Below are 18,942 nucleotides of genomic sequence, written 5' to 3' on the forward strand. Positions count from 1 at the left end.
CAAGCCCTCCCTTCAGTCCATCTGCCTTGGTCCAGGCCTCGGTGGTTGAGAGGAACTGCTGGACCTCTTACCCTTTCCCGCCACCACCCCCTTCTCCTTCTGTGTCATGTCTTTTTAGATTGTAAGCCTGAGGGCAGGGAACCGTCTAACTAAAAAGATTGCATGTACAGCGCTGTGTAAATTTACAGCGCTTCATAAATAAAGGTTAATAATAATAATAATGATGGCTGGCTTGGTTCAAGCACTCTACCCTAAATTGGGATTAACTAGATAGAGGCCCTACATTGTAGAAATATTGCAATCATAGGTACTGTAGAAAGGTCTGGAAACCATGCCCTATGAGGAGCGACTTAGGGAGCTAGGTATGTTCAGTCTGGAGAAGATAAGGTTAAGAGGATATATGATAACAAGCTGGCTCCATTTGCAACATGACATCCCTTCAGATATTGAGCATTTAAAGCATCCCACAAATAAAGCAAAAATGGCGAGTAATTGTGTGAATGATTATCACACGCAATTGCGCAAAGAAAGTGATATCGGAAATGCATTGTCACTGAAATCCTAAAAGTAAAAAGATGCGCATTCATGCTTCTTTGTGACAACTTCAATGGCGGGGTTTGTGCGATGTCGTGTGAAATTGTTTCACGTAATTACACGATTTTTCTGTGATATTTACGGGATAAACTCCCGATCTCCTTTGTGTGATAAACTCCATAGCCTGCCCCTTGTGACATGGCAACACACTATATGGCTCAGATGTTGGTTCTCAAATTTCAAGATCTGCAGTACTTCAGCTCTGGATTCCTAATGGATCTGGGTCTTTGTGCTTCATCTAACAGGCTGCCAGTATTACTACCTCCCATGGGGCAACGTGAAGCCTGTGGTTGTGCTCTCCTCGTATTGGGAAGACATCAGCCACAGAACCGATGTGCAGAATCTCCTCGCCGGTGCTGCAGATCGGCTGGTGAGTGGGGCGTGGGTGAGAGTGGTGGGATTTGGGGCTTACATGGGTGGACACTGGTGCATCTACACTGCAGAAATAATGCAGTTTGACACCGCTTTCACGGCCATGGCTCCATCCTACAGAATCCTGGGATCTGTAGTTTGGTGAGACACCAGTACTCTTTGGACAGAGAAGGCTAAAGATCTTGTGAAAATGACAAATCCCAGCCCTTGAAGTGGTGTGGCAATTTCAGGTACTTTGGTACAATAGTTCAAAGTAATTCTGTACATGAAATAAATTTTGTGTACAGTGGGCCCTCCACATTTGCTGGGGTAAGGGTCACAGGATTCCTGTGAAAGTGGAAAAACCGCAGCTAAAAAAACCACACTACTGTACTTTTTTTTAACCTGAGAGAACCCCTCTCTAGGAATCTCTAGGTCATCCAGTGCAACCCTGTGGTCATAGAAATGCAATGGAAATGCACTGGAGAATCTACAAATGCCCGGAGAAGTGTTTTCTCGTTAACCATGAAATTGCACTGGAGGATCTACAAATGCTTAGAGAAGTGTTCTTTCTAGGAATCTCTAGGTCATCCAGTGCAACTCTATGGTCATCTGCCAGAGGCTGACCATAGAATTGCACTGGAGGAGCTACAAATGCCTAGTGGAGTGTTCTCTCTAGGAATCTCCAGGTCCTTCAGTGCGACTTTGGATTAAAGTTGATAGAGTTGCGCTGGAGGACCTTGATATTCCTATAGAGAGCATATTAATAAAATCCATGAATAATCAAATCTGCAAAAGCCAAAGCCACAAATATGGAGGGATGAGCGTATTGGGAGGAAGGCAGAATATAAGTAAATGAAATAATAACAACAACTACGCTAGTATGCACAACCCAGGAGTAGGGCTATATGGCGTGGACAAGGCTGTTGTTGTTTGTGTGCAAGGAAAGGCACTGATGGCTGTGTTCTGTGTTTTGTAGGAAGCCAACCTGGATCGGGTCCAGCTGGCCCTGAAAGCCAAATGCTCGGCTGGCGACCTGGACACCCTGGTGGCCCAATTGATGGATGAAGTCATTGCGGACTGCAGGTATCCTTCCTCGTGTGCGGTGGCTTGCCGGGACCCACAAAGTCTTTCTGTGGGTTTATGACAAGGCTGTTTGTTTGCCTTGGATGGGGGCTCCAGCCTTGAAGAATGCCCTCCATTGGCGAGAGCCTGCCGCCAAGGCTGCTGAGCCAAGGCACGGAGTTGAAAAGGTGATATTTGAGGCAGGTCATAAATTTCCACTCCGTAGGGCCTCCCCTCTGCCCTCTCCTTACCTGAATGGGCCTCATTGTATTTGGGGGCCAGCCGTTCCCCCCTCAACTGCCCCCACTTCTCAGAAGGGATCTCCTCCCAGTTTGGGAGCTGGAAGGGCCTCCAGTTCATCGTCTCAGGTCTTACGGTTAGTCATTGCTTACCCTTTGCCGAGGGTTAAAAGTTGCTGGGAACATCTTGCTCTCTCCTCACAATAATTTCCAATGCTATAAACAGGAGAATCTGAAATGTTCAGACAAGCTGCCATGTCCCTAAAGGAGGAGTGGGGAAATTGTGTGCCATGTGCCAAGTCAGGCATCGAATATCCTCAAATTCTGGCAAAAATGGCCTGCTACAACTGCAGAGCAATTTTGCTACTTTTTTTGTCCCCTTCCAACTAACTCCTTCTTGACTTCTTCATTCCAGAAAGGCTTCCCATGGACTTGAAACAAGGCAAGGGGCCATTTTGGCCCAAATTGTATTTGCAAAATTTCCAAATACAGTCACCCCACCATTTTCGTAGGGGATCCATTCTGGACCCCTCCCCCCCGTGCAAATGAAAACCGCCAATATTCAAGCCTCATTGGCTTGAATGGCGGCATGCACCCCATTTTATCCTCCCCCCATTTGCTGCTCGCAATAAGCGAGGGATATGGATCCCAAGGGGGCTGGAGCATATGCCGTATTTCTCTTAAGTAGGGTGTGTGTGTGTGGTTCCAAAATGGATCCCCGTGTAAGGGAAGGGCCGACTGTGCTTGCTGTCGACATTATTGCTCCTGATGGTTAATTGGATGGTTGATCAGCTGTTGGAGATGCTCAGGGAAATGGCAATGAGCTGGAACTAGTCAGAAGTCCAAGTGACATGGAGTCATCATACATTCTAGCTAGCTCAGTGAATGAAAGAACTTTCGGACCTTATATAGGCCAAAAATAGCCTGAAGCAAAGAGACATCAAAGGGCCAAATCTGCATGGGAAAGATCATTTGAGACAGAGGTCTCAAAAGATGGGAATAGGATCGTAAATGGCTCCTCTCCAGCTTGGGTGTGAAACATCCTGCTGTAAGTCACCTGGCCTTCCTGTCTTAGAAGTGTGAACTCTTCCCTTGCAGCTCCCAAACTATCTATTTGATCTGTTATTCGGATACCCTGGGTCCATGACCTGCTGCTCTTAGGCTCATGGCTGTTTCCATTTCCGAGTCCATTCAGGGCCATAGAAGGGAACACAAACACCACAAAATTGGAAGACGTCCAGTAGTTGTAACTTAATGGGTTGCCTTCTGGGTCTGGCGGCTCCCTTGGCTGAGTGGGAAAGTGGGGTCCAATACAGACCGACACTTTGTGCCGGCCTGTGGGCTGAGCCACAGATGTGGATGCCGTGACTCTGCCCTCATTGTGCCATGACTCTGCATACCCTTCTAGATGGTGCGCAGCATTATGACGTGACTCCAGCACAGTGCCCAAATGTGGCTATGTTGCCCCTTCCAGGGTGCTAAAAAGAAGCCCCTTTTCATGGCTTCTTTTTGCTCCCTGTGGAGGCTGCGCCGTGTGGTTGCCACAGCCCCAATCCAGGACAAAAAGGGGCGGCATCCCGCAACCTATCTGTACAGCCTCTGAATCTCCTGCTTCTCTTGTTTGCCCAGAAACTCCACCAGACCTGGAAAGGCTTTGGGTTGGCAGGAGCAACTCACCCTCACCAGCAGCTGTGGATGGTGGATTTGCTGGGTGTTAAATTCTCCTTTTGCTGCCCAGCCAGCAGCTCTGCCAGACTCAGAAAAGGCTGTTGAAGAGAGGGGTGTTAAAACATGATCTGCACTGGGTGCCAAATATATGAGATGTGCCACCGTGGCTTCGGTTTATTCCATTCCATGCCTCTGGAAGGCGCCGTCAGCATTGTTATTATGGTTGCAACCTCTCTGGTACTGGCTCTCCCTGGTCCTCCCCATTCCCTCCCCACTTACAACAAAGGGCTTGTTTAGGAAAAGGCCCGCACATACTCCCAAGGCCATAAATATGACCTGGCTGTGGCGCGTGTGCCAGACGTGACCTGGGACTAATTCCAGGACTTTGGTTTCCCAGCGGGAACGGAGGCTCTCTCCAAGAAAAATGCAATTAAATGGGGTGGGGATATGGGGGGTGGAGGTAAGGCTATAGGAGAAGCAGCCAAATGGGTGGTTCATGGTGTGAATGTGTGCAGCGAATTGAGCCTCCCCTGCTGCTCTTCCTCTTCTCTGGCAAACTCCCTCTTTGCTGAATAAATCAAGTCTGCAGCAGGAACTATGAATATAAGGGAGCTTTTATGGTGATGATAATTGTGGCAAGATTCAGGGTAGGATCCTGAGTGTGCAGACCTGGGAGTAACTACTCAAGATGTTAGTTGGATCTTACATCATGCTTTGTTGCTGTTGAGATGTGCCTTCAAACTAGCCCTGACTTCTGGTGAAGCTATCCTAAGGCTTTCCTGGCCAGAATTCTTCGAAGTGGTCATTCCTGGACAAGGCTGGTCCCTGTGTAGGGCTGGAAAGGATAGTTGGGAAAAAGTAAATGGTACAAAAAGGTGGTCCTAGAGTTTTGGGGAGGTTTGGTGAGAGAACTCATTCTGGACTGATATGGCTCTTTGTAGTTCAGGACTTATTCTGCACAAAATTCACACATACGTTTTCTGCACATAAAACAGCATTTTCTGTGCAGGGAATAGCCTTTTCTGCATAGAAAATATTATTATTGTACAGAAATATTATTATGCAGAATTTTATGGAGAAAAGACTGTTTCTTGTGCAGAAAGAGGAACTTTCTGCACATACCCGCACCAGATGTGAATTGTGCACAGAATAAGTCCTGAACTGCTGAATAGTCAATAAAAACAAATTCACAGAGCCTGCCCCAAAGAGATTCCAGTTTAAACATGACAGAAGAGAAGAGAAGAGAAGAGAAGAGAAGGAAAAGTGACAATCGGATGCATGTAGAAACATATTGTGGCAACTTAAATGTTATCAAATTTTGTTGTGGTATCAGGGCCAGTCTTACAATTTAGCCGAGGGAGGAATGTGTGCAGAGGAGGGTGACCAAAATGGTGGAAGGTCTGGAAACCATGCCTTATGAGATACTTAGGGAGCTGGGTATGTTTAGCCTGGAGAAGATAAGAGGTGATATGAGAGCCCTGTTTAAGTATCTGAAGGGGTGTCATATTGGAGATGGAGAAAGTTTTTTTCCCTGCTGCTCCAGAGAATAGGACACAAAGCTCCAGGAAAAGAGATTCCAGTTCAACATTAGGAGGAACTTCCTGACAGTAAGAGCTGTTTGACAGCAGAAGATGCTTCATTGGAGAGTGGAGGTCTTCTTCTTTGGAAGTTTTTAAACAGAAGCTGGATGGCCATCTGTCCCAGGGAATGCTTTAATGGTACAGTGCGCTTGCATTTTACGCGGGTGCACCATATGCGGCTTTCAGCATATGCTGAAAGCCGCACTGGAAGAGCCCAGAAGAACCACGGGCGCGAGCCCCATTACTTCCTTTGGGGCTTCAGCATACTCTGATTTCCCCTTACGTGGAGGGATCCGGAACAGATCCCCACATAAGGGGAGGGCGCACTGTACTTTCCTGAATGGCAGAAGGGGATTGCACTGGATGGACCTTGCAGTAGGTATCTTCCAAGTCTAGGATTCTATGATTTTTATGAAGAGCATAAAAAGAACCAGAAATAAATTGCAGAAAGTACAAACACATGGGGAGGTGGCAGTGGCTGTTACTCAGTACATTCAAGGAAAAATAAACCTTCTCTTGTCTTCCACAGCATCTCGAAATACTCGCTGGAGTGAAAGGTTATTTTGTGCTCATGTGGAACACCGTGTTTGTTTTTCCTGGAGCAAACTGACTCAAGGCAGCCAGGAGGAAGGAAAACATGGAGCAGTTTTCTGTGCATTAGGGCTGGGCGGCGTGGGTTGGATGGGGGACTCCTACCACACGACCCATGATCCACACCTTTTTACCACCGCCCCTCCCAGCTGCATTTGGCAAGCTGGTGGTTAAACAGATGACCTTTCTTTTTCAGTTCATGGAAACTGACCCTCTGGTCCAAATCTGGAAAGCTGAAGGTTGTCCTTGCCAAGAGCCCATGTTTGGGATTCAAAGAGTCCTTGAGCAAAGTTTCATTTTGGACGGTGGAGGGAGCTCAAAGATCTATTTTAGAAACATGTGGTTTTGAAAGATGCTCCCATCGGTTCATTGAGCTTCTCTGTAGAAGCTGGACATATTGCAAAAGAGTCGGGGATGTTTTCTCTCGACTTAAAGCAAACATCTCCCAGGTTTTTCTTGGCAAGATGTATTATTAAGGGGAGGTTTGCTGCTATTGTTTTCCTCTGAGAGTGAGAGAGGATGAGAGGTGACCATGGTCATCCAATGGTTTTCTATAGCTGAGTGGGGATTTGAACCCTGCTCTCCAAGAGTCCTTGTTGTAGTGTGCCTTAAAGCCATTTCTGACTTATGGTGACCCTAAGCCAAACCTATTAGGCGGGTTTCATGGCAGGTTTCTGGAGAGGGGGGTTACCATTACCTTCCCTTGAGGTTGAGAGAGTGTGACATGCCCAAGATCGCCCAATGGGTTTCACTGGCTGAACTGGGATTCAGACCCTGGTCTCCAGAGTCATGATCCAACACTCAAGCCATTGCACCTTGATGGCTCTTTCCAAACCCAGCTTCCCTTGTCTTCCCATCTTCCTTTTGTGAGAAGGTTGCAAAATTCTGGATTTTCTTCCTACACTAAAAATCACACAAATGCTTTTGCAAACTTTCCCTAATTTGTGTGTTTATGGATGCAGTTGACCTATTTTTTGCATCTTCCTACAGTGGTCAGATTCTTGGACTGGAGAGACCCATGTTCATTGCATGACTGTCTGCCAGCCACACTTTTCCTCTGCCTCTCAGCCTAGCTTACTCTCGAGGTTGCCATTGCCATCCTATGAGGCTGAGAGAGTGTGATGTGGCCAAGGCCACTCAGTAGGCTTCCATGGCCAAGCTGAGATTTGAATCCTGGTCCCCCAGTGGCCTAGTCCAATGCTCAAACCGCCACGGTAGGCTGCTCCTAGGTACATAGCTTGCATGGCATTATGTAAACCACAGACCACAGTTTTTGCAACACTGGTGGAGGTTATCTCGCTGGCCTCTTCACTCTGTTATCTTCCCAGCCAGCCACTGGTGGACGTCACCCAGAAGCCAAACAGCACCCATTTGGACCATTACCTCTATCGCTTCCGCACCACCAACCTCAACCAGATTGTCCAGGCAGCCCTGAGGTTAAAGCATGAGGACTCTGAGCTGCAGCTGGTCCTGGAGCAAGCAGAAGACTGGCTCTCTCGGCTGAGGTCTATGGCGGAGGAGGTAACTGCGTAGCTCTGCTGGCAGAGGAGAAAGCAGAGATTTCTAAAAGGAACTAATTACTTTATGCATTACTCTGCACACTCAACAGGTCGTCACATGTCACTTCTACTTGCAGTCCAGCAAGGTCCCATAATGCCATAAAGTCACCATTTGCCGTTAATATTATGCCCTTGGAAAATGCAGGAAAATGTTCTCTGGCTCCCCCAAGTGGTCAGTTCAAATATTGCATTCTGACAAAAATGCAAAAAAAGAAATGAAAAGAAAGAAATATTGCGAAGCGATAACTGCAGAAAACATGATATGATTCATCCCCTCCCATTGCTGAGAGTTATGTGCACATAGTAATGAATAACAGGCAGATAACCTGTTATCGTTTCATTACCTATGTACTTCACTCTTTTTCAATGAAACGATAACAGGTTATAATAGTAATAGCTAAGCACTTCAGGTCCACAAGAATGAGAGGAAGTCAATTCTTTTTTTTGGGTTTCAGAAGACAAGAAGATTTTTAAGCCACCTTGAGTCCCTGTACTGGGAGGAAGGCGGGATATAAACAAACATAACAACAACAACAACAACAATGCACTTATAGGATGAATCAGCAGGGGTATAGTATCTAGACTCAGGGGATGCTACAGTCTGTTTCTGCCCATAGGCAGATGTTTGGGGAGCATTGGTGCCACCCCTTCTTAGGGTCTCACCTGGTACAGTGTGAACCCCTTGCACCCCCTAATGTTGCCCCCTTTTTACCTGTTTCCCAGCCCCAGAACAGCCTGCCAGATGTGGTGATCTGGATGCTGCAAGGAGACCGGCGCATGGCGTACACCCGGGTGCCGGCCCGCGAGATCCTTTTCTCCCGCAATGGAGCCAATTGCTGTGGCAAGAACTGTGGGAAGCTCCAGACGATATTCATGAAAGTAAGTGTCATCAGCCTCACCCAACGTCAGGAATAAACTCTTCTAGAACATGGCCACATCACCCGAAAAACCCACAAAATACTATGGATGCCAGCCACGAAAGCCTTCGACTTCAGCCCCCATTTTATTTTGGGGGGAGGAAAATAGGCTTTGGTACCGTTATGAGGGAAGAAGAAAAACATTGGCCAGAATCCCATGGGAAGGATGGATAAACAAAACATGTTGGAGAATTTTTGTTGTATCAAATGGATTGTCTCTTCTTCCATTTTGTCCTAGTGTCCTCAGGAAGAGGTCCCAGGCCCCAAGATTCGAACCCAGATCCGGGTGCAACTGTGGCTGGGTCTCGGGGTAGATGAGAAGGAATTCAACAAATCTGCAGAAGGACGGCTTTCTGTCTTTGCAGAAACGGTGAGCCAAATCCCTTTTGGATGAGTTTGGTTGAGAAAGAATGACAGTCCCAATGAATTCAATGGAGTTGTTTCGGTGCAATGGGAAACCTGTCAGCTTGAAGGCCCCCAAACCAGTCTGAATGGTTGCCCAATGAAATGCAAAATGGGAAGGGAAGAGAAAAATTTACAACTGAAACATGTTTAATATGCATTTAGCTACAGCAGCGATTCCCAAACTTTGGTCCTCCAGATGCTTCAAACACCAGGAATTCTGGGAGCTGAAGTCCAAAACTTCTGGAGTACCAACATTTGGGAACCACTGAACTAAAGCATCATTGGGGTTTATCACACTGGGGCTAATTTCAGCATTAAAGAGAGATTAAAGCGCATTTAAAGCATCCTGCAAATAAAGCAAAAATGGCAAGTAATTGTGCGAACGATTATCACATGCAATTGTGCCAATAAAGTGATATCGGAAATGGGGCCTCATTGGGTATGATGACCCTACTATTTAAATGGGGGACATGTTTTTTCTGTCTGCCTTGTTTGACCCACCTTCCTTCTCCCAATTCTCCCTCTTCTCTTTCTCAGTATGAAAACCAGACCAAACTTGCCCTGGTTGGGAACTGGGGCACCACTGGCCTCACTTACCCCAAATATTCAGACGTCACCGGGAAGATTAAGTTGCCCAAAGACAGTTTCAGACCTTCGACCGGATGGGCCTGGGCCGGGGAATGGTTCGTCAGCCCCGAGAAAACGTGAGTAAAGGAGAGCCTGTCTCTTGGGAAAGGCCGGTTCTTCTCCTTCCATGGAGACCTCTCCTCCTCTTGTCTCAAACTGGGCTTTTTCTATGTTTGCCAACTGGGGTTGTTAGCTGCCCCTTATTGCAAAGGGTGCCCCTTATTTTGGGGTCAGAACGCTTAGTCCCTTAGAGGATTGGCAACTGTCCCTTATTGTAAGGGATGCCCCTGTCCTTGGCTAAAGCATCTTTGAAAAAAGGCCATCTTAAATACTTTGTATAATCACTCTTCTAAAAACCCAAAGCCATAACAGAACCTCCCTTATTTTTCCTATATCCAGTCAACCTTTCCCACTCTTTCCTAAAACCATCCAGAGTTTTCTTACACAATAACCCCGTCAACTTATCTGTTTCCACTAAATTGTATACTTTCAACATCCAGCCTTCTTGCAAAGGGATTGCTGGCGCTTTCCATCTTTGTGCAACATGTAATGCATGAATGTGAACAATATGTTAATTTAACAGAGAGAGACACAACTTGGTTAACTGAAACTTGTATTTTCATTTGGTATTTTGGTATTAAAACAAAATGGGTTAACTATACCCTGACTGTCAACCCTGCTTGATGTGAATTTCAACTCTCCCTTTTTGCTCTTTTGAAAGCCAAGCAACAGTATTTCCAACCTGGAGCATTTCATTCCCGCATTCCCACTTACAAATGAATTGCTTTGAAATCCGAATCAATGGATCGGTTTGGTATCGGAGCATGGTTCACACTACATTTGCCCCGATTGCATTTTCTTGCTGCAAAATAAAATAAAATAACCCACTTGTGGTTCACATTCATGAATCAGTCTATTCAAAACAGACCCGCTCCAGCCAGCCAAAGGGCAAATTTAAATCGATTCCAATCCACATCTGGTTGTTCACACTTGCGTGGAATTGATTTATCCAAAAAGATGTGAAAAAAATCAGTGTCAAAAAGACACAGGTTAAATGGTTCTAGCCCATGGCTCCTCCTCTCCAAATTGCTTCAGCAATTTGGTTCAATTGGGAACCAGGGTCATTTAAACCGGTTTGTGATCCGGTTTAAATGGTAGTGGGAATGAGGCCTATATTATTCAAGTGTGGGTTAGTCAGCCCTACATCCTGACCCACTGCTTCATTAATTTGTTTATATTTCCTGGCTAGGACCCAGTTTGCAAATCTAGCATATATATTTTAGTTGTTCCTCATGGATGACTGCAACATCTTCTCATGTTCAGAAGCATAAAGGCAATAAAAGGAACAGGCCATCCTGCTTCATGGACACTAAAATACTGCGTGAACCCTGAGGCATGTGCTTGCATCAACGCCAGCCTCAAGAAAGCTGGTGATGTTTGGTTTCGTGATGGTGATAATGATTCAAATCCCACCTTCTCCTGAAAGGAGATGCTCAAGGTGGCTGATAAGAAGCATTTTTGTGTGGATCAAACCCTCTGTTAGAAGAGGATGACTTGACCTGGTGTTGGTTGTGCATTGGGAAAAGGATCTTTGAAGGAAGATCTTCTTTGGGTCTGAAAAGGAACACTGAAACTCACTGAGACTCCTCTCCCCTTTCCCCTGCATTTTGCTCCACACAGGTTACTATATGACGTTGATGCCGGCCACATGAGCTTCGTGGAGGAAGTGTTTGAGAACCAAGTCCGGCTTCCCGGCGGGCAGTGGATCCACATGGCTGAGGCTTACACCGATGTGGTGAGGAAGAGCTTCTCGGGGGGCTTCACAGGAGTTCTGTCTTTGGGTTTTAGTCCATCGTGGAAACTGTCCTACCAGTGGGTGAACATGCACCCATCTGTGAGCCCACAGCCACAGCCCATCAATACACTTCCTCCTCGTCTTCCATGCTCTTCCTTCTTCTCTTCTCCTCTATCTGTTTCTCTTCCTCCCTGTTTCTTCTCCTCTTTGCACCTCCTCCTCTCCTCTTTTCCATCTTCTTCTCTGTCTTTTCCTCCCTCTTCCTCTTCCTCTTCTTCTTTCTTCTCTTCTTTCTCCTCTCATCTCTGCTCCTCCTCCTCTTCTTTCTCTTCTCTGCTCCTCCTCCTCTTTTTTCTCTGTTCCCTCCCTCCTCCCATCCTCTTTTTTTCCTTCTCTTCTTCTCCTCCCTTTTTCTGTTCCTTTCTTTTTTGCTTCTTTCTGTCCTTCTTCTCCTTCCTCCTCCTTTTTCTCCCTCTCTCTCTTTTTCCTTCTCCTCCTCTTCCTCTGCTGCTGCTCTTGTCTTCCTGCTTCTCCTTTTTCCTCTCACCTGCTCCCCTCCATCCTCTTCTTCTTCCCTTTCCTCCTCATTCCTTCTCTTCTTCTTCCACATCTTTTCCCTCTTCTTCTCATTCTTTTTTCTCCTTCTACCCTTCCTCCTCCTTCCCTACTTCCTCAATCTCTTCTTTTTCTCTTCTTCTTTGCCATTTGCATCCTCCTCCTCCTCCTCCTCCCCCCTTCCTCCTCCTCCTATTTTCCCTCTTCTTCTTATCTTTTCTTCCATTTCCTCTCCTTCTTCCTTCTTTTCCACTTCCTCTACAACTTCTTCTTCCTTATCCTCCTCTTCTCTTTCTTTCTTTTGTCGTTGTCGTTGTTGTCGTTGTCCTCCTCTTCTTCTTTCTTCTCATCTTTCCCTCCACCTCTCTCCTTCTCCTCTTCCCTGCTGCTGCTGTGTTCCCTCTCCTCCCTCCTCCTCCATTTGACTACTGGACTTTCTTCTTCTTTTCCAGAATGGGGAGAAGGTTCTGCCCAAGGACGAGATCGAGTGCCCTCTGGGTTGGAAATGGGAAGACTTTGAGTGGGACATTGACCTCAACAGAGCCGTGGATGAGAGAGGTATTAGAGGAAGGAGGGAGGGCTGTCTAGGCTCATTGTGCGTCTTGAGAGACCTGCGGATGCCACCACCAAAGACCCAGCAATGCTGCTGTGGAAAGAGCAACACATTAGGCCCCTTGTTGCATCGGTGTGTGCACTTGTTTGGATTGTTGCAGAATATCCATCCATGCACTTCCACGCACAATCTCACCTGGAGCACAGGCAAAGTGTATACAGCTCTGCCAGGTGTAACTATTTTTAGCAATAGCATTTCCATTTCTATACCGCTTGTCAGTGAACTCAGCACTCTCTGTTTACCATCTGTAAGCCAATTACTCCTTTTACTGACCTACGAAAGGATGGAAGGCTGAGTGGACCTTGGAGCCCTCCTTTAGGATCGAACTTGCAACGTGCCAGGAGCAATGGAGCTCTGCCCGGTGTAACACATTTCTTCCTTCCCATACCCTTAACTTCCCATTCTGCTGATAATTTCAGTAAACCCCACAAGAAGAAAAAGGATCCCCCTTAGATCACCTGGAGATCTTGTCAAATGAAATTGTCATTGGCTCAAAATGACCATCAGACGATAGGACCATAGAGGTGGAAGGGACTCCAAGGGCATTTAGTCCAAACTTTTACCAAGTGCAGGGAACCTGGGGCTAAAGCACTCCTGAGAGATGGACCCACATTTAATTTTGCCTTAAATATGTTTAGCATGGGTTTATTTTAGCATCACATCAAAGGCTGAGATCCTGAGGCCGAGGAGACAGAATGCAATGTTACACTCATGGAGTCCTCTGGCAATTGAGCGACATTGCCTTGTTAGTGAATTGCAATGCCACACAACTTAAGTGCATGATGTGCACTTGCAGTGTGGATCCACGCACAGCACGGAATGCCCAATTGCCATCTGTGTGGAGCATATGTGGAACTCTTCTTCCCCACACTTGAGCTGGTTATAGTTGTACCAAAGCAGGCAACTGTTTCAATAAAGACACAATCACACATGTGTGAGATACAAAAAGAATTCCAGTTTCTGTATTCTGAAATATCACATTGTCAAATTTGAAAATAATGCCATACTGTCTGTTCTATTGGTCATTGAGCTGAGAGAACATTCAAGGCTGCACCCACACTGCAGAAATAATCCACTTTGACACCACTTGAACTGCCATGCCTCAGTGCCATGGAATTCTGGGAAGTGTAGCTTATTGTGGCACCAGAGCTCCCAAAACTACAGTTCCCAGAATTCCCTAGCATTCAGCCAGGGCATAACATCATAGAATCGTAGAGTTGGAAGAGACCCCAAGAAGGACCATCCAGTCTAACCCATTTCTTCTGCCATGCAGGAAATCTCAATCAAAGCATCCCAACAGATGGCCAATCAGTAGCTAAAGTGGTCTCAAACTGTTATTATTTCTACAGTGTGTTTTGTGTAGCCTCTGGAGCAGCAGAAAAATAGATGGCTCCACTTTCTACTTGACACCTTTAAATGTCTGGAGGAATGTCAAGCAGAAAGTGGAGCCATCTCTATCATGTTGCAAGAAACAGCATAGTGGTTTGAGCATTAGACTATGACTCTGGAGAACAGCTTGACCATGGAAACCCACTGGGTGATTTGGGCAAGTCACACTCTCTCAGACTCAAAGGATGGCAATGTCAACCCTCCCCCTCCAAAGTAGCATGCCAAGAAAACCCCATCAGGTTTGCTTTAGGGTCGCCATAAGTTGGAAATGACTTGAAGGCCCACAGTAGCAACTGTCACATCACAACTCCTCCTCTCCAGACTAAATATACCCAATTCCTTAAGTTGTTTTTCTCTTTATCATCTTCTCTTTGTCTCTGAGGCTGGGAATATGGCAACACCATCCCTCCAGACCACAAACCCAAGAGCTGGGTCCCTACGGAGAAGATGTACCACACGAACCGTCGCCGGCGCTGGGTGAGGCTGCGCCGCAGAGACCTGGCTCAGATGGAGGCCCTGAAAAAAGTGAGTGGCGTGCGGCCGTCTTTGGGGCTACAGATGTGAGAGAAATGGTAATGCACACCTCAATCCGTGTCGTCCAGATGTTTCAGCCTGGCACATCTGTCAAAGTGCTGTCAAAAGCATCCCTGGCAACTTGGAAAGAATAAGTAATGCAAACAGAAACAAGTAAATAGAGTGGTCCCTCCACATTTGCCAGGGTTTAGGGTGAAGGACCCCCGTGAATGTGGGAAAACTGCAAATAAACAAATACTATTCTTTTTAACCTAGAGGACACCTCTCTAGGAATTTGCAGGTCCTTCAGTGCAACTCTGTGGTCAACATCTGCCAGAGTTGGATCATAGAATCATTTTGGAGGACCTACAAATGCCTAAAGAAGTGTTTTCTCTAGTAATCTCCAAGTCGTCCAGTGCAACTCTATGGTCAACATCTGCCAGAAGTTGATCATAGAATCATTCTGGAGGAGTTATAAATGCCTAGAGAAGGAACTTCAAGGTTCTCCCGCACAACTCTATGGCCACCTTCCAGCCAAGTTGTGCTGGAGGATTTAGAGATTGCTAGAGAGAACATATTAATCAAATCTGCAAAAGTCAAAGCTGCAAAAGTGGAGAGCCAACTGTAAATAGGCAAGTAAAGGGGTTAAAATAAAAGGAGAAGTCATTTAACTAGATAGAATAATGAGGGGAAAGGGTCCAGGGGTAGCCGTTTTGGCCATATAGCAAATCCAGTCAAAAAACCCCCAAACAGGGATACCTTTCTTGGCCAACCAAAAATGCACAATACAGTATATATGTTGCAACCGTTTGAAGCTTCTCCACTGGCTTCTTCATCAGGCAAGGTGTTAAAAGCCATCCAGGAGAAAGAACAGTTTTGGAGGAAGAAAATGTTAATGAGAAACAAAACTAGATGGGAAGTTGTCATAAGCGACAGTGAAAGACGTAAAATAACTATTTTATTTCAGGGTTTGTGGATATGTTTATTAATTTGCATGTTTTGTGTGTTGTTTTTACGGTAATGTTAATAAAAAGAATTTTTTAAAAAGGTGTACCTGGCAGGTAGAAAAGGAAGATGTCTACTTTGGGAGAACCGATCCAGGATGATGATGATGATGATGATGATGATGATGATGATGATGATGATATTTATATCTTGCCCTTTCCTCAAAACTGGGACACTCAGGGCAGCTTACTATATATATATATATATATATATATATACATATCACACATATACATATACACAGTGTACAAAAATGGTAGATAAAAATAGAATTAAATTATTCCAATATTAAAACAAATTACATGGTAAAAGAATAAAATACCTTTTAAAAGGTAATAATGCTTAAAATACTTTTAAAAAAAGTGCAATAGCATCCCAAATCCACAAAACACCTACTTTTATGGGGCCAACCGAACTGCACAACATGTAGTTTGTGTATTTCGGTTGTTCCAATAAAGGCATCACTGTTTAGTGGATTTTGGATGCTGTTGTACTTTGAAGAAGAACCTGATGCTCAAGTTGGACCAGCAATGCCTCGTCTGGGCTCTAGGTGGCGACCTTGGACCATGAGTTTTGCTGGGAAACTTCCTGGCAGAGTAGACATTTTCTTCCCAAATATTTAAAGAGAAATTGCTCAGCAGCAAAGGGGGCTGGTGCTTTGGGGCTGGATGGAGGATTGTCCAGAAGGGGAGACTGAGGCTGAGAGATCCTACACTGGGGTTACGTAAACCAAATCCTTGCTGGTGGAGCTATGCATTGGTTGTTATATGCTGCTCTTGCACTGAATGGTGTTTTGCACAACTGAGCCAAGATGCTGAATGTGAAACCAATATGCATGTGGATCCATGTGCAGTGCACACTGCACACTCATGCACATCTGTACACCATGTACATCTATGCACATCCATGCGCATCACATAAGCAACTCTGCTTCTGCAGTCTCAAACAGCTGATCTGCACTGTGCATTGCACATGGATCCACAGATTTGGACAAAATGGCTAATATAAGCAGCACAGCAGCAGGATTTTGCCCTTCAGGTTTACCTATTTTCTGACAACTGCTATGGCACCCCACTTTAGCAATAGCAATAGTAGTGTTGTTTATATACTGCTTCATACCGCACAAAGCATTCCTAAGTGGTTTACAAATGTAAGCCAATTGCAGATGACCCCAAATTAGGAGGAGCAGCTAATACCCCAGAGGACAGGATCAAAATTCAAAATGACCAAGTAGACCACAAGTTGAACATGAGTCAGCAGTGTGATGCAGCAGCTAAAAAGGCCAATGCAGTTCTAGGCTGCATCAATAGAAGTATAGTGTCTAGATCAAGGGAAGTCACCAGAAGCCCTGGTGGCGCAGTGGTTAAATGCCTTTACTGCAGTCACTCACTCAAAACCATAAGGTTGCGAGTTCAGTACCAGCGAAAGGGCTCAAGCTTGACTCAGGTTTGCATCCTTCCGAAGAGGTTGCGAAAATGAGTGCCCAGATTGTTGGGGACAATTAGCTTAGAGTTGTAAACCGCTTAGACATTGTTAGTTCAGTATGAAGCCGTATATAAATGAAGCTGGGTTTTTGTTTGTTTGTTTGTTTGTTTGTATAGTGCCGCTCTCTTCTGCTGTGGTCAGGCCTCACCTGGAATAAGACAGTGTCCAGTTCTGGGCAAAACAATTCAAAAAGGATGTTGAGAAACTGGAGCATCCAAAGGAAGGCCACCAAAACAGTGAAGGGCCTGGAAACTATGCCTTATGAGGAATGAATTAGGGAGATGGGTATGTTTAGCCTTGAGAAGAAACGGTTAGGGGATGGTACGGTAGCCCTCTTTAAGTATTTGAAGGGGTGTCACATTGAAGATGGAGAAGCTTGTTTTCTGCTGCTCCAGAGAATAGGACAATGAACAATGGATGCAAGCTGCAGGAAAAGAGATTCCAGCTCACCATTAGGAGGACCTTCTGACAGTAAGCGCTGTTTGACAATGGAACACACTCCTTTGGAGATTATGGTGGCATCTCCATTGTCGGAAGTCTTTAAGCAGAGGCTGGATGGCCATCTTTTGGGGGTGTTTTTATTGTGAGTTCCTGCATGGCAGAACAAGGTTGTACCGAGTGGCCCATGGGGTCTCTTCCATGATTCTGTGATTCTATGCTTCTTCTCCTTGTTGGATGCTGGCACTGAAAACCCTCTCTTGCCTTCTCTGCAGTACAAGCAGGAGGAGCTGGAAGGAGAAGGATGGGAGTATGCCTCTCTTTTTGGCTGGAAGTTCCACATGAAATACTGCAAGACGGATTCCTTCCGCCGGAGGCGATGGCGTCGCCGAATGGAGCCCCTTGAGCAGACTGGAGCAGCCGCTGTGTTTGCCTTGGAAGGAGCCCTGGTGGGTGCCCCATTTCTTCTCTCCTTCCCTTGCAGCTATCCGTCAGGGTCCTGACCTTACAACCCTAAGGGACAGCATTCGGGGCTGTAGCTATGGGGCTTCTCAAAATGAGGACATTGCCCACCCCAAATAATTCTGCCCCCTCCAGTGGATTTTCCCTTCAGTCTCCAAATTTCCAGCTTTGCAGGAAGTTAAAACATCAGTTGAGAGCCAGCCTGGTATAGTGGTTTAAATGCTGGACTATGCAGGTTCGAACCCCTGCCCAGCCCTGGAAACCCACTGAGTTTCCTTGGGCAAGTCCCACTTTCTCAGCCCCAGCGGAAGACAAAGGCAACTGCTCTTGGAACAAATCTGGCCAAGAAAACGCAGTGATAGGTTCTCCTTAGGGTCACCATAAGTTGATAGTGACCTGAAGGCACACAACAACAACAACAACAACAACAACAACTTTAGTTGAGTGTTTTGAAATAAACACTCAAGGAAAAAGGTGAAAAGGGAAAGTGATGCAGGGAATGCAAGCACAGCAAATAGGATAGTTCTAGGTGTGAGTGATTTTCACTGTCTCACTCTCTGCCATGATAGAAATTTGGAGGCTAAAGGCAAATATCATTTTGGGGGGCTAGAGTTCTTATTTCTGGGGGCAATGCCCCTCCATAGCCAGACCTGAGACAGCTGTATTTGTGTTGAAGGGACACACACACACACCTGCACACATCTTTGCAGACGCTTTTGAAAAGAATACGTCGGAGCTGTAGTTGGAATGAATAATGTTTCCTAAGCATTGCTTTGAACAGAAAACAGTTGATAGTAGCTGCAGAGCTGTTGTCACTGTCTGACGTCAAGTTGACTTTGACTTATGGCGACCCTCAAAATGACAGACATCTAAGAGCCCTCTTGGAGTGCATTTACACTGTAGAAATAATTCAGTTTGACACCACTTTAGCTTCATCCTGTGAAATCCTGGGATTGGTAGTTTTACAAAAGTTCAATTGGTGTCAAACTGCATTCTTTCTACTGTATAGTTGCACCGCTGGTCATCAGGGCAGCATCTGGGCCTTCCTTGACCGAATCAATCCATTTTTTGTGTGACTGTCTTCTTTTCCT

General features: G+C 45.8%; 1 protein-coding gene across 8 annotated transcripts in view; it reads left to right on the forward strand.

The window, feature by feature from the left end:
* The window catches only part of DYSF (dysferlin), a 161,675-nt gene that overhangs the window by 53,476 nt on the left and 89,257 nt on the right, over positions 1 to 18,942 (forward strand). For all 8 annotated transcript variants that reach the window (XM_042470112.1, XM_042470116.1, XM_042470119.1 and 5 more), the window contains 10 exons: positions 840 to 964; positions 1,925 to 2,031; positions 7,417 to 7,609; positions 8,371 to 8,526; positions 8,803 to 8,934; positions 9,507 to 9,673; positions 11,277 to 11,391; positions 12,399 to 12,504; positions 14,331 to 14,473; positions 17,665 to 17,838. In XM_042470112.1, coding sequence (XP_042326046.1) covers positions 840 to 964; positions 1,925 to 2,031; positions 7,417 to 7,609; positions 8,371 to 8,526; positions 8,803 to 8,934; positions 9,507 to 9,673; positions 11,277 to 11,391; positions 12,399 to 12,504; positions 14,331 to 14,473; positions 17,665 to 17,838 — 1,418 coding nt within the window. The remainder of the gene's footprint in view (positions 1 to 839; positions 965 to 1,924; positions 2,032 to 7,416; positions 7,610 to 8,370; positions 8,527 to 8,802; positions 8,935 to 9,506; positions 9,674 to 11,276; positions 11,392 to 12,398; positions 12,505 to 14,330; positions 14,474 to 17,664; positions 17,839 to 18,942) is intronic.

This window comes from Sceloporus undulatus, chromosome 5 (assembly GCF_019175285.1).
Source record: "Sceloporus undulatus isolate JIND9_A2432 ecotype Alabama chromosome 5, SceUnd_v1.1, whole genome shotgun sequence".
In the NCBI taxonomy this organism is placed as follows: domain Eukaryota; kingdom Metazoa; phylum Chordata; class Lepidosauria; order Squamata; family Phrynosomatidae; genus Sceloporus; species Sceloporus undulatus.